The sequence below is a fragment of the Talpa occidentalis genome, unplaced genomic scaffold, assembly GCF_014898055.3.
Source record: "Talpa occidentalis isolate TD23 unplaced genomic scaffold, MPIMG_talOcc4v2.1 talOcc4.11, whole genome shotgun sequence".
In the NCBI taxonomy this organism is placed as follows: domain Eukaryota; kingdom Metazoa; phylum Chordata; class Mammalia; order Eulipotyphla; family Talpidae; genus Talpa; species Talpa occidentalis.
Window position 1 is genome coordinate 25,115,976 of NW_023601104.1, and position 17,594 is coordinate 25,133,569.

General features: G+C 34.1%; 1 protein-coding gene across 4 annotated transcripts in view; it reads right to left on the reverse strand.

Moving 5' to 3' along the window:
- The window catches only part of SLTM (SAFB like transcription modulator), a 46,146-nt gene that overhangs the window by 9,734 nt on the left and 18,818 nt on the right, over positions 1–17,594 (reverse strand). For 3 of the 4 annotated variants that reach the window (XM_037502575.1, XM_037502578.2, XM_037502577.2), the window contains 9 exons: positions 10,707–10,734; positions 8,928–9,396; positions 8,252–8,301; positions 5,258–5,376; positions 3,251–3,400; positions 2,922–3,025; positions 2,659–2,825; positions 2,129–2,214; positions 1,755–1,918 (listed from right to left, as the gene is read on the reverse strand). In XM_037502575.1, the coding sequence (XP_037358472.1) occupies positions 1,755–1,918; positions 2,129–2,214; positions 2,659–2,825; positions 2,922–3,025; positions 3,251–3,400; positions 5,258–5,376; positions 8,252–8,301; positions 8,928–9,396; positions 10,707–10,734 (1,337 nt within the window). The remainder of the gene's footprint in view (positions 1–1,754; positions 1,919–2,128; positions 2,215–2,658; positions 2,826–2,921; positions 3,026–3,250; positions 3,401–5,257; positions 5,377–8,251; positions 8,302–8,927; positions 9,397–10,706; positions 10,735–17,594) is intronic. The other variant, XM_037502576.1, reaches the window with a different exon arrangement.

Here is a 17,594-nt window from a genome sequence, read left to right on the forward strand (position 1 = left end):
TGCCCATCTGATAAAGTTACGATTTTTAATCATGTTTTTTGTCAATTCCTCACTCTAAGGAAGGCAGTATACTTTTACCTATAAGCATGTTTTCCTCTAACCCAGTAATTCTTAATGGACTGCCCCCATGGAAATGTGAGGGGCAAATTCAATTATCTGAAGGGCATTTAGTGGGAAGGGACCAAAGATTCTAAATAACCTATGATGCATGGAATAGTGAGGATAGTCCTACACAATAAAAAACTATCCAACACTCCTAATACCTTTCAAATGCCAAAAGACATTCAAGCCATTAAAACAAAACAGAATAAAATCCTTAAAAAAAAATTCTGAGCCTAGAACTTAACACATTTTTAAAAAATGCTAGGTTGGTTTGTTTTCTAAAATTTCCAGGAATGTAACTCCACGTAAAAAAGGGCAAAGTTGTATTTTATTGAGAAGTTGAAGAGTTGTTCATCATTTCAGAAATCCTGTCATAATGTCAACAGCACTCCTGGTATGACTTTATCAGTCTATTTCTAGCTTTCACATTCTCAGGAGTCTAAAGAGAGGTGCAAACGTCTGACTACAACACTAGGCCTCTAAACAATCATGCCTAGAATGTCATATTTGGAATATATGTTTCATGAAAGGCTTTATTTCTCCTTTGTATTAGAGTTAATGACACTCAGTTGATTTTTAAAAGTTATTTGTACAGATAGGTACATTGTTATCAATTTCATGGTAGGATAGTAGAGTGAACTGCAACTTTTTTTTTATTTATAGAAGGGGTGTTGTCTAACTAGGGGTTGAGAATCTTTGCTCTATTAGGCTCCTACCAACATTCTCCTCCCAACTTGTTATGTAAGGAGGAGGGAAAGCATGTTGGGGCTTCATCAAAAGAAAAAAATAATAATAAAAGAGAACATGGGTTCTGAGCAATACAAAGATTATTTTCTTTTAGTAAAGTGTGTGACAATCACAGCATCATTTCAGTTGCTTAAACTACCCTCTGGCGTTTCCTAATATTCTTGAGAATGAATAAATAAAACTCCTTTTAAGTGACCTCTCAAAATAATAGGTTAATATTTGGAAAAAACATTCACAAGAATCCTTTATGTGACACTCAAAAATTAATATAGGGAAGCAAATGGGCACTCATGGACTTCTGAGATACTGCCTCTATAAATAGAAATGTTTCGTTCTGTTTGTTTTAAAGAGAATGCTTGCTTTTGGACACAGCTTGAACATATTAAGAATCACAGGGCAAACCTTCCTTCACTTGGGCTCTAATTCAAAGTACAATAAATTTTCCCTAAAGTGTCAACATACTTTTTAAAACATTGTAGTTTATGTTGAGACTATCATATCTCAAAATCAAGTTTTTCTTTAAAGTCATGATTTTTATGGCGGCAGCTTTGGAGTAGAGGAAAGAGCATTGGACTTGGAGTCAGAAGACTTGGGTCTGAGTCCCGACTCTGCCACTCATTAGCCTGGTGGCAATGGAAGAGTCATTTAGCCTCTCTGGGCCTCCATTTTAAAAAGTATATAAATGGCATAACTAACTTAAACTGCTGGAGATAGAGATAATAAATGGAACAGTATTTTTGTACATTGTAAAATGCTATGCAAACTTAAGAAACCGTTAGGTATAATCGCACTGCTGAGAAGTGGCAGTTTTTTGTGGGAGTACAACTTCCAGGAATTTGGCTTATAACTAGTGTTAAAAATGCACCTAATAGTAAAAGACGGGTATAAAATAGACTTTCTCCTACCTTCGAAGTTCCATTGCCCGTCGCAATCTTTCAAAACGAACCAAATGTTCTCTCAATCTTTGTTCCTTCATCTTTTCAAAAGGCAAGATGTCTTTCCTTCTATAGTCTTTATCCCTTTTTTTATCTAGGCTAGCTCTCTCTTTTTCCTTGCTTCTTGCATGAATCTATAGAAAAAAATTATAATAGAACTAGAAATTTAAATAATTTTGGGTTTTGTTTTTCAAGTTTAGCTGGTCATTTAAAAAACTTAGACATATAATGGTATTTTTCTTAGATTTTCTACCACAGAAGTATGCAAAACTGGTCAGAGATACTGAATTATCTTTTCTAAGAAAAAAGTAGCATAGTATACAACATCCCTCTCAGAGACTTACTGTCTCATATCTTCCTCTTCTTGATGGCCTACAATGATCGCCTTTAGTTTGGTCTAGAATTACCATATGTCCTGGACTCTTTGAACCTATGAGGAAAAAAAAATTAAACAAAGGTCTAAATTTTCCTTAAGAAAGAAAATAAATGTAAAAATGCTGTATTTCAGTCATAATTATGAAATGAAAGAACTACTTATTCTATGAAAACTGAAATGTAAAATATTTTTTTAACAATTACTCAATCTCTTAATATAAATACTTTCAGTGATATCAGAAGACCCCAAACTCAAATACAAGCTACAAATCAATGATAGTTTTAAGTCAATCCAGACCTTAGAGGGGCTTACAGCTACAAAAACATTTCTTTCCAAAGAGTAAAAAAAGAAAAAGACAATTAGTACTATAAAACTTCCTCTTCTACGAAAGTGCTATCCAACAATGAAATTTAAGTATCTGCACTGTAATCTCTTTCCTTCCACTGTAAAAATTAAGTTACAGAATGCATTAGAAAGATTGAGAAGATAATAGCATACTTATGCGCTTCTTTTCTTCACTTTTTTTAATCGATTCTGAAGTTTGGCCGCTTGATCCATTATCATTCTTCTCATCTTTACCTTCTATTTTCTTAGTATCCTTGCTTTCTTTTTTTTCAGATTTGTCAGATGACCTTTTCTCTTCTTTTTTGACAGAGGCTTGTGTCCTGACCATACCATCCCACACAAGAAAACAGAATGAGAACTACTTCATCAACGTATAAAAAATCTATGTGCTGTTTATCAAAAAAGTAAGTCCTTACTTGCTACTCCTATCACTTGTGCTTTTTTTGTCTCCAGAACTTCTTGAAGTACTCTTTTCATCATTTTCTTTCTTCAATTCTTTCTTAGAAGGATCACCTTTAACCTGAAAGATTTAAACCAGAAAAATAATCTGAGTTTTAAAGTTACATTTTTACAATTATAAAAAGTACGTTGATGATAGAAAATTTAGAAAGCATAATAATAAAAAGAAAAAAAATGTAAAAATAAAAATCATTCCAAATTCTATATACTACCAGTGTAGCATCTTAAAATTAAGAATTACTAACACTCAGAGTAACTTCCCTTTTATAAAGTTAGACAAACTTACTTTTTCAACAGATATCAGTTGTCCATGCAGCTCAGTGCGATGAAGATGTGTAATACATCTGGATACCTCTGTGCTTGAAGACATAGTTACAATGCCATAGCACTTTGCCCCAGGACTTCGAGCATTTGTGACTACCTTTGCACTCAGAACCTGAAAAATGAAATCATACTTTAGAAAATCTTACAACTACACACATTTTTAAATAGAAGAAACTTTAAAACTGAAAATACTTCAACTAAAGGATATTTTAGGGTATATAAATTCAGGACAAATGATCAATTTAAGATATATATTACTAGGTAGTCAGAAAAGTCAAGATGTATTTTTTTCTTTGAAAAACAGAGAAAATGAGTCATGACTTTTCCAACAACACAATATTCTGTGTTACATACTGAGGATTGCCATCTACCTTGCTTATAAGTACTTAAATATTCAGGGGAACAATTTAAAGTATAGAAAGGCAATTTAATTCATTAAGTATTTTCTTCTTTTCAAATACATAGTCAAAGCACAATTATTTGTATCAGTGAAGTAATGGTAAAATTAATGAAACAAATAAGATTGTCGATTAAATTTGGGTCCAAATTTACCTATCATAGGCCCACCCTGAATCTGTTAGAGAAGAAAATAAGGTTAAGTTTCTAGAAAGTTTTTTAGATGAGCATGAACATAGTCCTATGAGTCACTATAAGAAAATTTCAAAATGAATTATTCAGTCACATGTTAAAAAAAAAAAAGCAGCTGTAAAAATATACCCTGAATACACTTCCCACTGAGGGTTTTTTTTAATTTATACCAATATAAAAACGACAACTTCCATTCTACAAAATGAATTATTATGAGAGACAAGCCAAGAATGGATGAGTGAGAAGGAAAGTGAGAGAATAATCAAGAATAACACAGACACAATGCCAGGAAGAAGTAAATAGGGAATTTAGAAAGTTGTATGATGTGGCTGGTTAGAAACTATCAGCTTTTATGTCAATTCTGGAAAAGGTTAACTTGCCCCCAACAGTGATTTAATTAGAAGCTGAAGATCTTGCTGCCAAGCTCATGATAGCTTTACATAGATTCAGTCCTAATAAATGCCAACATTAAAATATCATTTTAATGAAAACAGAACAAAAAATATACCAAACACTATAATTCTCAATGTTCTGATCTGACAACTATAACAACCACCTTAATACCCAGCCAACTAGTTAAAAAAAAATTCCCAAGATCAAACAGATATTTATAACATTCATTAATGACTACTTACCTATATTGGTCATTAACTTAATAAATATTTGAAAGTCTACCAAATGCCCACAAAGTACAGTAGAGAAGCACCCTACTCTCAAGGAGTTTACACCATAGGTTAAATATGATGCATGGTGAAAACTAAAATGTAAAAGTATAATGAAAACTAAAACATAAGGGAGAAAGGACAGAGCTCAGTTCAATAGTTAACTGAATATTATCGAATATTGTTGTCTTACTTTAGGTCTCCCCTTTATATGCCAGAGAAACCTTTCCTGAGGCACCAACCACAGTAAAGATTCCTCTTTAATCTACTGGCATTCCTGTTTCACAGCACACCTCACAGTTTCTGGTTAACGTATATTTTCCCCCAACACTGTAATGAATCTGCATGATAGAGGCTATGTCAGTTGTAAGTTTCTTCCCCAATACTGTATGCCTAATATTAATCTACCTATATTTTCCAGCTGACCAAATTTGCCTTTGCAACACTTGGTGCTAAAAAAACCATGATTAATGTGATGAATAAAACTCAGTTCCTGGTTAAAATGGGGTCAAAATATGAGCTTTTAATACAAAGATCTTTAGAGCTCAGAGTGAGATTTTATGATAAAACTCACCGTTACCATAGAACTCAATAATTATGCCTGTAACAGTCCTAAGAGAAACAAGAAATTAGAAGATTTTACACTATACTGCTTTATATAGAATCCCTATTTCCAATGGAGACACAAAAAGATAAATAAAAAGGTAAGAAAAGTGTACCTTTCCATATTTGCCAAAGAGGTTCTTCAAATCAGCAGCTTTGGTATTAGAAGAAAGTCCACTAACCCAGATATTTTTAGTTGAGCTTCCACTGCTACCACTTGTACTACTTGTGCTTCCTAGAACAGATTTATTATTAGATGTCTAAGTATCTAAATTGAAGTTTTTCCACAAAATTATTAGGGACATGTTCTTTCTCATTTAATTTTGATAGTACATGCTTACTATTATCAAAATTCTATGATTTTGCCATTAAAAGTAAATACATTTAACTATACAACTAGCAAGGAAACAAATCTGAGTGAACATCTGTACACTTCCTACTGTATGAGTTTTAAGTTAAAGTGGGTTAAGAAATCAATTACATGTCTTGGATTTTTGCTGTTGCTTAATAATTTATACTATATCACTGTACTCGGTATAGGCTACCAGGAAGCAATTATCTACGAATCTGACTACTTAATTATCCACATTCTATTGTGGGCTTCAGATCCTGAGAAATTTAGAGTGCAAGAGGGACAAGTTACAATAAGGGATGAAAACTGATTTCAAGAATTTAATGTTCAATAACAAAGACTAACAAACCAGTTCATCTTCATTCTCTATTAGACAATGAATAAGAGAAAATGGGAATTATATGCAGCTGGATAACCCTGCATTTAATAAAAAACAATTTTCTAAAACAAATCAATTATAAGATCAGAAACCTTAAAATCCTTTAAAATAGGTAAATGGTTATTTATATGAAACATTTCTGTACTATTTCCATGCAGAAATTAGTGTCTTACATACAGATGCCATTTTTTAGAATATAGGCCTGGTCAACCTTCAGTGCTTCTCTTCAAATGTGCTATTAAACTAGGAGAATTTTCATTCATTTGACTTTATTTGTAAAACAATTCTTACCCATTTTAAGAAACAATACATAAGCAATTAAAAGGTAACAATTTTTATAACTTCAAATTATTCTATGTAGAAAGAGTAACTTTTCAATTCTTTTTAAAAATTATGTAAAAAGCTTCTCTCAGTGTTGACAACATATACCAGACTCATTTGAAATATTAAGAATAGAAATGCATTCATCAAAGAATTAATTTTTTAAGTTATATGTTTTTTAAGATTAATTTTTTTTTAATTTTATTTATTTATACAAGCACTGGGGTACAGGCCAGAGGTGCGGGTGGGTGAGAGAATTCACCAGAGACAGAGCAGAGAGCAGAATAGGCAGAAGGACCGAAGTACACTGCTGAGGGGAGCAGCGGCCAAGACAGGAGGTCTGCCTTGCCATGTGGGAATCTCCTTGGCCGGCAGGGAATCGAACCGCTGCTGCAAGGGTGCAGACAGCTTCACAGCACTGCGCTCAACCCTCTGTGCCACTGGGGAGGCCCCAGATTAAAATTTATTTTAATTTCTTTTTTTTTTTTAAGATTTATTTATTTCTATACAAGAGCTGGGGTACAGGCCAGAGGCGTGGGAGGGTGAGAGGATTTACCAGAGACAGAGTAGGGAGCAGGACAGGCAGACAGACCAAAGATGCTGCTAAGGAAAGCAGCGGGTGAGACAGGGGAGGTCTGCCGCGCCATGTGGGAATCTCCCGGCCTGGAATCGAACCGGCGCTGCAAAGGCTGTGGACAGCTTCATAGCACTGTGCTCAACCAGCTGCGCCACCGGGGAGACCCTAAATTTATTTTTTCATAGAAGAACTGGGGCATAGGCCAGAGATGGGGGGAAGTGAGAGGGTTCACCAGAGACAGATTAGAGAGCAGAACAGGAGGATCTACTGAAATACACTGCTAAGGGGAGCAGCAGGCAAGATAGGAGAGGTCTGCTGTGCCATATGTGGGTCAGCTCCCTGGCAAGGGATCAAACTCAGGCCATAGTGGTGAAAGAGCTGAGACTTAATGCCTAGGCCACAGGGAGGCCCCAAAGAATCTATTTTATCTTATAAAATGTTTAAGTTTGTGTTGCTTTTTTGTGTTACAGGTAAACATTTGAGCTAGGTATTACTCTAATTACAGGGAAAAAAATTTAATAATAGGAAGAAGTTAAATTTAACCAAGACTACTAAGGGCTAAATTTAAAGGATAATACTTATAAATTTAATTATAGCTTATTCATTAACCAAGACTGTAAGGGACATGGGCACTGCAATTGTCAATTACTAAATCAATTACTAAAATTTCCAGCTATTAAAATATGGCAACAAAATTAATTAAATCAGAGGATACATCCTTTAGTCACTCAGGAGGCATTTCAGAATTTCACAGTACCTGAACAGGTAATTTCCCTGAAAATGCTTTTATAGAAAAGAAGTATTTTTTAAGAAGACAGCATATGTATGAGATGAAACTACAGGGCAAGGCCATGAAGTAACGAGAGACTACCCAATAACAGAAAGCAATCAAATATTTAAGCTTATGAGTCTTTAAAATAAAACCTTCTTACATCAAACTTTCACCCAAAGTAAGCTAAATTAGAAAGTAAACCCTGAACACTAAAATACTATAGACTAGTTATATTAATAAGTTTGCCTTACTTTAATGAATGAAAAAGGCAAACAAATATTAGAGACATTTTCCTCTAATACCAGACTCCACAAATATACACAAGTATTATTTATATCACATTTCCTAAGAGACAGAACAGGGTAAAGGTTGTGTTGGTACGCAGAGGTCACAAATGACTGCAAGTAAATTTAACATAATTCTGAAATTATAATGTGAGAAAATGAAATACCTAATGAATTAATATTCAAAAGTTGCTTACAACACAATGTTAAAAACACACACCAAATAAATTTTTGGCACACTCATACCAGTAAGTAAATAGTGATTGCTTCAATATACCAAGAGTTTATTGTAGCAAAGATCATCCCGACATTTTTAGTTTGTCAGCATTTAAGGAATAAATATCAAAGAAAACCCCAGGCAATTATTAGTTTTTAACAAAAATATGCAATGTTACAAATTACATAAAAAGGAAAATATTCATTACCTTTGTCATCTTTGGATGTTGTCTTGTTGTCTTTAGATTCCTTTGAAGAGCTAAAGAAGCAAATTACCAGAAGAAAATTGAAAACAAAAAACAAAAACAAAAAATCCAAAAATCGAACAGCTTGATATAGACTGTATTTCAGACTAGTGCTAGTCACACAAATTAACAATTCCAAAGGCCTAGATTAGGTTATTTGAACAAATGATTCCCTTAGGATTCTTGCACTGATTTTCCCCAAGATGCCTGAAGATCTAGATTTTTCTGACAATTCTATTCAGTGGATATATGGCCATCTTCTCCAGATTTCAGGACTGGGACTTGACTTCATTTTGTGTTCTTAGGACTGATAGTTGTTCATTAACCATCATCACAAGGATTTTTAAAAATAAAACACAAAAAATTTGTCAATTTGAAAAAAACAAAAACAAAAACAAAAACAACCAAAAAAAAAAACCAAATATATGCTGACATTTCGACAATGCAATCAGTAGGACACACTGCATATTACGAAGATCTTGAAAATTTTTTAAAGTAACTTATGACGGTCAAAAATATTATAGGCAGGATCATAAGTACTAATTACTGTACATGGTCTTGAAGCCACCCCCTTAATGTAGAGTGATCTTATTGAATGCTGGAATTCAGTATCGTAAAGAACTGACATAGAAAAACAAACCTCTTTGCTTGACCAGAGGCCCCAGTAGACGAGGGCCCTTTCTTCAAAGTATCCTTTTCTTTGTCTCCAGATTCTGCTTTCTTAGAACTTTCTCTGGCTTCCTTCTCGACAGGATCACCCTTCACGCAGTCTTCCTTCTTACCATCTTTATGGTTCGCATTCATCTCATAATCCTTGCTTTCCTTCTCCGGGCTCTGTGCAATGGCGTCCTGCCCATCTTTTGGCTTACTTGCTTCAGAATCTGTAATTTTCACATTTTTACCTGTTTCTAGGAGGTCATCACCATCAAAATCCAGAGTGATGGCATCTTCAGCCTGGATTGTGACCGAGATGTTGTCATCCTCAGCTTCTTTCACAGTCGCATTAGCTTCCATCTCTTCATGAGCTGTGTGATCAGCTTCAGCTAGGTTCCCTTCTGAAGGAAGAGGTTTAGATACTTCTTGTGTACCATCACCAGAACCTGCTATATCTAAGAGGATTTAACAGGAATAAATATGGCAAAACAAGAAGTTTAAACAATTTCATATTCATAAGCTAGAATAGGACCTAGAAAATATAAAGCCAGTTATTAGCACTGATGGAAGATCAGGGGGAAAAAAACACAAGGGTATTAACTAACATAAACAATCCTTTACCCAGGATCACTTATTCTTCATGGAAAAAATGATTTCTACATACAAATACCAAACAACAAAAGGGTGGATGGAAATGGTTCCATGCTGATGATACCAGTTCTTCATTTCTGGTTATAAGTTAATGCATATAGAAGACTTTTATCCTTCATGAGATAATGGAAAATGTGCAGAATTGTTATTCAATGTTCCAATCATCTTGGGATTTAACCCTGGCGACCTTCTGAACTCCCATGGTGACATCTTGAAAGGTCACAGTCTGAGGATGTCAGTCAGTCTTCAGAATATTTCAGGGCAACTTTTTCACTCTTCTTATCCAATTCTTGGGTAGTCCAGAATCATACAGAAAACTGGTACAGAAGGCTCCAAAGATGGCCTGCTTCGTAACGTTCAGGAAATGGGTTATTTCCAGTCTTCATCCTGTCCAGTCAGTCCCGCAATTACCATTTTCAAAGATGTCTTCCATTCCCCCAAAATAGAAAGGCTTCAGGCATATGAGATTTTCAGTCAGTATCTTTGCTTCATCATTGCTTCTAGACTTTTCATTCTGCCTTGCTCAGAACCCTGTTCCATGTCCTTTCTAGTCCAAAGTAGGATCCTTATTCTTTGGCTTCTATCCAAGCACTCTGCCATGATCTTGTACCGACCACGTTTTACTATTACTGTAATTGTACTGGATGAGACAGCTCTCAAACTACTATATAAAGTTTCTCTAAGCAGCACATGAAAGTCAGTCTCCTACTCACCCACCCTTTTTAGGACGAGTTGGAAAATTCATTACCCATTACACAGAAGGATTCCAATAAGCACACACAAGTTTACTGCAGTGCCAGTCTAAGGATGTAGTCAACTTACCGTATGCTAGAAGTTATTTTAAAAAATAAAATTAAAATTGGGTTAAATAGAAAATGGCAGTGCCCAACAGTAACTGATATGTACCATTTAGTTAGAACATATCTTAATTATAAAAAAGAAAATTAAAATCAATTGAAAAATAAAACCAAGGTGCTAACTTAATTCATTAAATTGATAAATTTGAAAACAAACTCATTTCAAAAAAAAGATTTCAACTAAGGAATGTTTTCACATAATTTACTGTTTTTCTAAATGTGAACAATTTTAAAACTCTACTTAACATCAAACATACCTTTCTCAGTTTCTTCTTCCTCACCATCCTAAAATTCAAAGAATAAGCAAATGTAAATAAATTCACATAAAACTGGATTTTAGTAAGAGTATAAAATCAGTCAAATTAAATTTGTCTATATTAATTAGGGATACCTATCACTGACAAATACAGGATTTGCCAATCAGAACAAGAACCCATTTAGAGAAAAGTCTGATAGTTAGAATTTTAGGTAAGAAACAGGTATATCTGCCAATGATTAGCTAAATAATGAATTTTATTAGTTTCAGTACTCAAAGCTACTTCATGTAACTCATATATAACTCGACTCTTTTATCAAAAAGCTGCCAATAAAAAAACACTGACCTGATTATTTTGCAATTCAGTTCAAAAGCACTCTTAGGACACACTATTAAAAATATTACCAGAAAGTATAACCTGAAGACATATACTTTGAAAAGACTGAATGCATATTAATAAACAACCAATAAATACTCCCTTTTGGGGCACCTCAGAAGTGAGAAGAGTAGTTAATTTCAAATTATTCATTTCTTTTAATCTGTTAAAAATGAATCAATAGTGTCACATATACACTGGTAGCTATTAACATAAAATTATATTTGTGCATCAATACAAGTTAACGCTTACATTTTTAATCAAAACAAGTTAACTCTTACATTTTTAAAAATGATTTAAATTTTAAAAGATGTAATTATTTTCACCTTGCAAACAGGAATATATAAAGGGAAAATCTTGGGGCCTCCCTGGTGGCACAAAGGGGTTAAGTCTCAGCACTATCAAGCTATGGCCAGCCACTGCAACATGAGTTTGATCCCAGGCCAGGGAGCTAACCCACATAGCAAAGCATACCTCTCCTGTCTTGCCCGTTGCTCCCTTCTGCAGTGTATTTCAGTAGATCTGTCTGTCTGCTTCCCACTCTGTCTCTGGTGAATCCCCCTACACCTCAAGCCTATACCCCAGTTCTTGTATGCATAAATAAAAATGTCTTAAAACAATAAAAATAAAAAATAAAAGGGAAAATCTTTACTAAGCAAATACTGCAAAGATCATTGAAGTAATCATAGCATGACAGAACCAACAATTTTCTCAAATTTAATATCATAATGAACAAGCAAAGTAATAAGCATTATAATCTAAAAATTGGACAAAACTGTAAGGGATGTTTTAATTTGTAACTTTTATTTTTTTTTTTTTGTTTTTTTTTTTTTTAAAGAATGAAATTTTTTTTTTTAATATTTATTTATTTATACAAGCACTGGGTGCAGTCAGAAGCGCAGGAGGGTGAGAGAATTCACCAGAGTCAGAGCAGGGAGCAGAACAGGCAGAGGGACTGAAGGACACTGCTGAGGGGAGCAGCGGGCGGCAGGAGAGGTCTGCGCGCCATGTGGGATCCTCCGCCGGTGGCCGGGGAGCAGCCGGGGATCGAACCGGCGCCGCAGAGGCTGCGGGCAGCTTCGCAACCCAGCGCTCAACCGCTGCGCCACCGGGGAGGCCCTAATTTGTAACTTTTAAAATGAAAAATGAGAGTAGTAGATCATTTTCAGTCAAGGTGGTGTGAAGTTACCATATACAAAGCCTAAATAGTAGTGCTATTCCACTGCTGAGTCCAATCATAATCCCCTGGAGGGCTTGTTAAAACACAAGATTGCTGAGCACCAACCCCAGTTTCTGATTCAGAAGGTGTGGAGTGAGCTTCAGACTTTGTATCTCTAACACGTTTCAGGTGATGCCGATGTTGTTGGCCCACACTTTAAGACTTACTTAGAGTTAAAGAAAAATTATTTGGAATTAGCAGCTTTGTTTAAGATTTTTAAAATTTGAACTAAATAAAACTTTGAAATGGCATATATCTTAGAACACAATTTTATAGTCACATAAATGCACACATTTCTGGGACCTCCCTGGTGGTGCAGGGGTTAAAGTTTCAGCACTCTGAAGCTATCACCAGCCACTGTGATATGAGTTCAATTCCCAGCCTGGGAGCTAACCCACAAGACGCAGCAGACCTCTCCTGTCTTGCCTGCTGCTCCCCTCAGCAGTGAATTTTAGTAGATCCGCCTGTTCTGTTCCTCACTCTGTCTCTGATGAATCCTCTCACCCCCATACCTCTGGCCTACATATGTACATACATACATACATACATAAATGCATAATAAAAATTAAAAAATGCATCAATAAAAATAAATATAAAAATATGCGTGCATAAATAAATAAAAATAAATCTTTTTTTAAAACAAAAGCACGCATTTCTTTAAAATGCCAAATATTTTACCATATGCTCAAAATCATACTGGTAAAAATCATATTTCTAAGTAATCATTTAAAAATGATTTTTCAATTTTAAGCTATTTAGGGAACAATCAATTGCTTCACACACCAAAGTAACACAAAGGGAAACTAAAAATGCTATGAAAAACTAAGCCATAAGCTTAGGGAATAAAATAATACAAAACGAGTAAATTATTGGTTGATAGAAATATGAGTCCTATCATTACGTAAGTATACTGTGCTCTCATAATTTCTTAATAAATTATTATACTGAAATTTAATTTTAATCATTACGCTCCTAGTCTGCAACATTTGGAAGGTAAAGAAAAATGCTTTAATTTGGTTAAGTGTGGACCTCCCCGGTGGTGCAGCGGTTGAGCGCAGGGTTGCGAAGTTGGCCGCAGCCTCTGCAGCGCCGGTTCGATCCCCGGCTGCTCCCCGGCCACTGGAGGAGGGTCCCACATGGTGCACAGACCTCTCTTGCCGCCCGCTGCTCCCCTCAGCAGTGTACTTCAGTCCTTCTGCCTGCTCTGCTCCCTGCTCTGGCTCTGGTGAATTCTCTCACCCTCCCGCGCTTCTGACTGCACCCAGTGCTTGTATAAATAAATAAATAAATCTTTTAAAAAATTTTTTTGGTTAAGTGGCAGCAAAGAAAGAATGCGGTATGTTGGAATCACAGATAAATCTTTGTTCTCCAAGTTATCTTTTACTTTAGCAATTGCTCTTGGAGGAATACTTTGGAACACCTGAACTTTTATTTAAAAGCAGACAAAAGAAATTAAAGAATGCAACTTGCCTCTCCTTTTTCTACCCATATGCCAACAGCATATTACTCAAGAGATACCATACTAATACGTTCAAGGAAAGAAATGGCAAAAAGTACTTGTTATTTTTAAAAGTAAAGCCAAACTTTAAAAATACTATTACATCAAAACAAAATTTCTTTCTGATGTAGTTCCCCTGCCAGCCAGAAATGTTATTTCCAATTGCTAAACTGGTAAAGTTTTAAGTACTTAAACTCATTATTCAACATGTTTTCTGAAGATTTCATAATTTTCTATTTTCAAAATACTGGTAACATTAGCTCATTACATATATTTAAATGATCCTTATTAAAGGGGTCTACCCAGCTTCTAGAAAACAACCAACATTAGTGATAAATCACCAAAAAAACAATTAGGGTAGCAGAAAAAAAAAAAGCCACACATCAGTGCATATATGTTTTACTATGCAGTATTCATAGTATGCCAGAACCACTAAAAGCCCTAAATAATCCTTGTAATAAGAAATTAGGAAAATGCAGTGGGAAATTTTTCCTGTTTAAATGACATATATGCAAAGACATGATGTGTACCCTATTTGAAACTCATTCTGTTCTACTGAAAAGTTTTTTCAGAATGAGGAATATAGTAAATAACCACAATGTGAAGCATTCTTTTAAATTAACTACTTTTTGAGTGTATCTTAGAAAAATATACCTCACACATCTGAAAATGAAGCAAATGCTCTGTAAGGTAGGTACTCATACTGATATATTTGTGGGGTGACCTACAACCCTTCATCAAATGCCAAAATTCATATACAGAGCTTCTCAATGTTTATCTAATTCTAGTGGAAGCAAAAACTAGTAAGAGACAAAGACAGGTCTATGATTTACCTCATGTAACAAAGTATTCACTAGTATACCTATTCTACTACCTAACCCTAGGTTAACCTTGTAATACATGTATGTGGCTAAGTAGGAAGGTCTCCATTGAATTCCTCCCTGACTTGTATGAAGACAGTATTCAGCCTAACTAACTTAAAATAAACCTTCAAAGTAACCCTGAACCACTAACTGAATGCTATCTATCTGGCTTTTTGCTAATGATTCTGAGAAATATAAAATAACTGTTACAAAATATGCACTCAATAAATATTTGTTGAATGAATGTACCAAATAAATATAAAACACTGCTTGTTGAAGGACTCAACTAACCATTTATATGTATGTACACTTAACTGCAGTACTGTGGAAGTATAACACAATTCAGAAAACAATATTCACTGGCATGGAGTTATTTAGTAAAAAGAATGTAGCAGACTACTAGGAATCATGAGACCTAAGTATTTATCCTGTTATTAGTGAAATAGTTATACTCTTTGATATTTTCATTTATTTAGGTGAACTTCACCTATAAAGTAGAAATTACATGTAATCTAAATATTAACAGGATTAAATAAGATAATGGATATAAAACGTTCTCTGTAGAGAGTAAAAGCACTACATATAAGAGAGACATTAGAGAAAACTTTACTATGTAGGAGATGAGATAAACCGGCTTTGAGAGGTATAAAACTCATAAATGAAAAATAGGGATTTAAGTTAGTGAAACACTAGGAGTAAAGGCAAATATAGAAGGATCGATTGAGAATAACATGAAATTTTCAATCATTAAAGCATTAGTAAATATAAATACTGTAGAGACAATTTTCCAGAAAATTCTCTAGTTACTGGTATCTTCAAGTTAGGAAAAATACAATAAATAACCACTAATTGCATAGATATCATGTGTCAGGATCTATGCTTAATCCTCACATCAATCTAGTGGGTAGGAATTATAATAATGTTCATTTACAAATGTTAACTAAGAGAACCAGTCCAAAGTCACAATATTTTAAGTAATAATAGAAACAGAACCTGAACCAAATTCTATTCAGTATGACAAAGAATCTAGAGGCTAATAATACCTAAAGGCTAAAATTGTAAGCATTAAGACAAAGTCTTAAGTCTGGTCTTAAAATAAATATATCCCTAAGCAAATATACTGCCTACTGCTTATATTTTTTAAAGTAAGTAACAGAAGAGTAAATTAAAAGTTTACCAGTAAAAGGATATGTGAAGGAGACTTATGAATAAATACCTGATCTCATAGCTTTTACTTTGGAAATGTTATTTTAAATAACTGTAACATTTGACTAAATATCCTAATATTTTCTTTTAAAATAATTATAGATTCATAAGGAATTATAGAACAAAAAACAAACAAAAAACACATAAATAATGAAAACAAAATATAACACGTTAGCCTTTTAGTTGATGATACAACAGAACTAGTCTAAAATACACAATAATCTGCTCATTTCTAAAGGGGTCCACCCTTGTATCAGATGTAACCGGGGGGGGGAAAAATCTTAAATTATTTCAGTAATCATATCAGTGGTGGTGTTGGGATAATGATTCTAAAAGCTGTATGTGTATTGTGAGATAAATACAATTATCAACTTAGAAGTATCCCTATGAACTCAAATCTATTTTATTTTAAAAGTACTAACAACAACAAAAAAAAACCCTACACATATTCTCTAGCTCTATAACACTGAAAATTCCTAGAACATTAATGACCCAGTAGCAATGAACCCCTACCATCAAGCTTATTGTCTTAAAATGCCATTTACCACTAAAAGGAAAAACAAGCTAATTTCAGGTCTGGAGCAGGAAATGGAACACTATTACATATTAGGAAATAATGAAACAATCAAAGACTACTAGGATCATAGTGAAAGAACTCAAGAGTCCATGCTAAGAGGTTCTCACTAGCTACAGATGGGACAATCGGAACATTAAAAGGATAATAACTACAATAAATTGAAATACATTAAGCACATTTAAGACCATTAGTTCAAAATGAAATAAAAGGAAAAAAAAGGAAAGATTAGTCACTAGTCACCGTTAAGGAGGATAATGAACCACCTGACTACACTGAGAATTAGTGAATAAAAGGAAAAGAATCAAATGTATATCCTGGTTTTTCTTTGTAAACTATACCACTGGGTGGGTAACCACTCAGTAGATAGTTAAGTTACCTTCCTATGAACAGTCTAGCTAAGAAGAATGAGAATTATCACCACTTTGGTAACACTAATAAATGAATGCGGTATGGATCACCAATGCCTGGCACATCACCCAACACATGTATCCAAATGCAACGCAAAGCTACCTTAAATATAACACTAACTATGAAGTAGTGATAGAGTTGGAGGGTAGGAGGGCCTGAATTGAATAAAGGAGGCTTTCGATCCTATAACAAGGAACAATTTACAGGAAATACAGTAAACATGTATGTAATCAGCAAAATCTAAAAACTCTAGAGCAGGGGTTGGCACACTACATTATTGTCCGTTTTTGTAAATATTTTTATTAAAACAGGTGTGCACATTCATTTACCTATGATCTGTGGCTGCTTCCACACTACATGGCAGAGTTGAATAATCATGACATGGACCATAAGGTCCAAAATGGCTAAAATATTTTCTATCAGGTCCTTTAAAAGAAACTTTGACAACCCTTGCTCTATGGATAAACAGCTGAATTTCTTCAACAAATAAAATGGGGCAGAAAAGATAAAGGGTAAATCTTTAGAGTAAAAGAGACCTGGTATACATTTTAATCACTCACAACATGTAGAACTTATTTGTATCTGGATTTAAACAAAACCTGTTTAAAAGAAAATCCTAACACAACTGAACATTAGAATACTAACCATATATTTGATTTTAAAAACCTTATATTAGAATTGAAAAAAAAAGAGAATATGCTGTCTTAGAGATTATGTTGAATATTTTAAAGCAAAATATGAT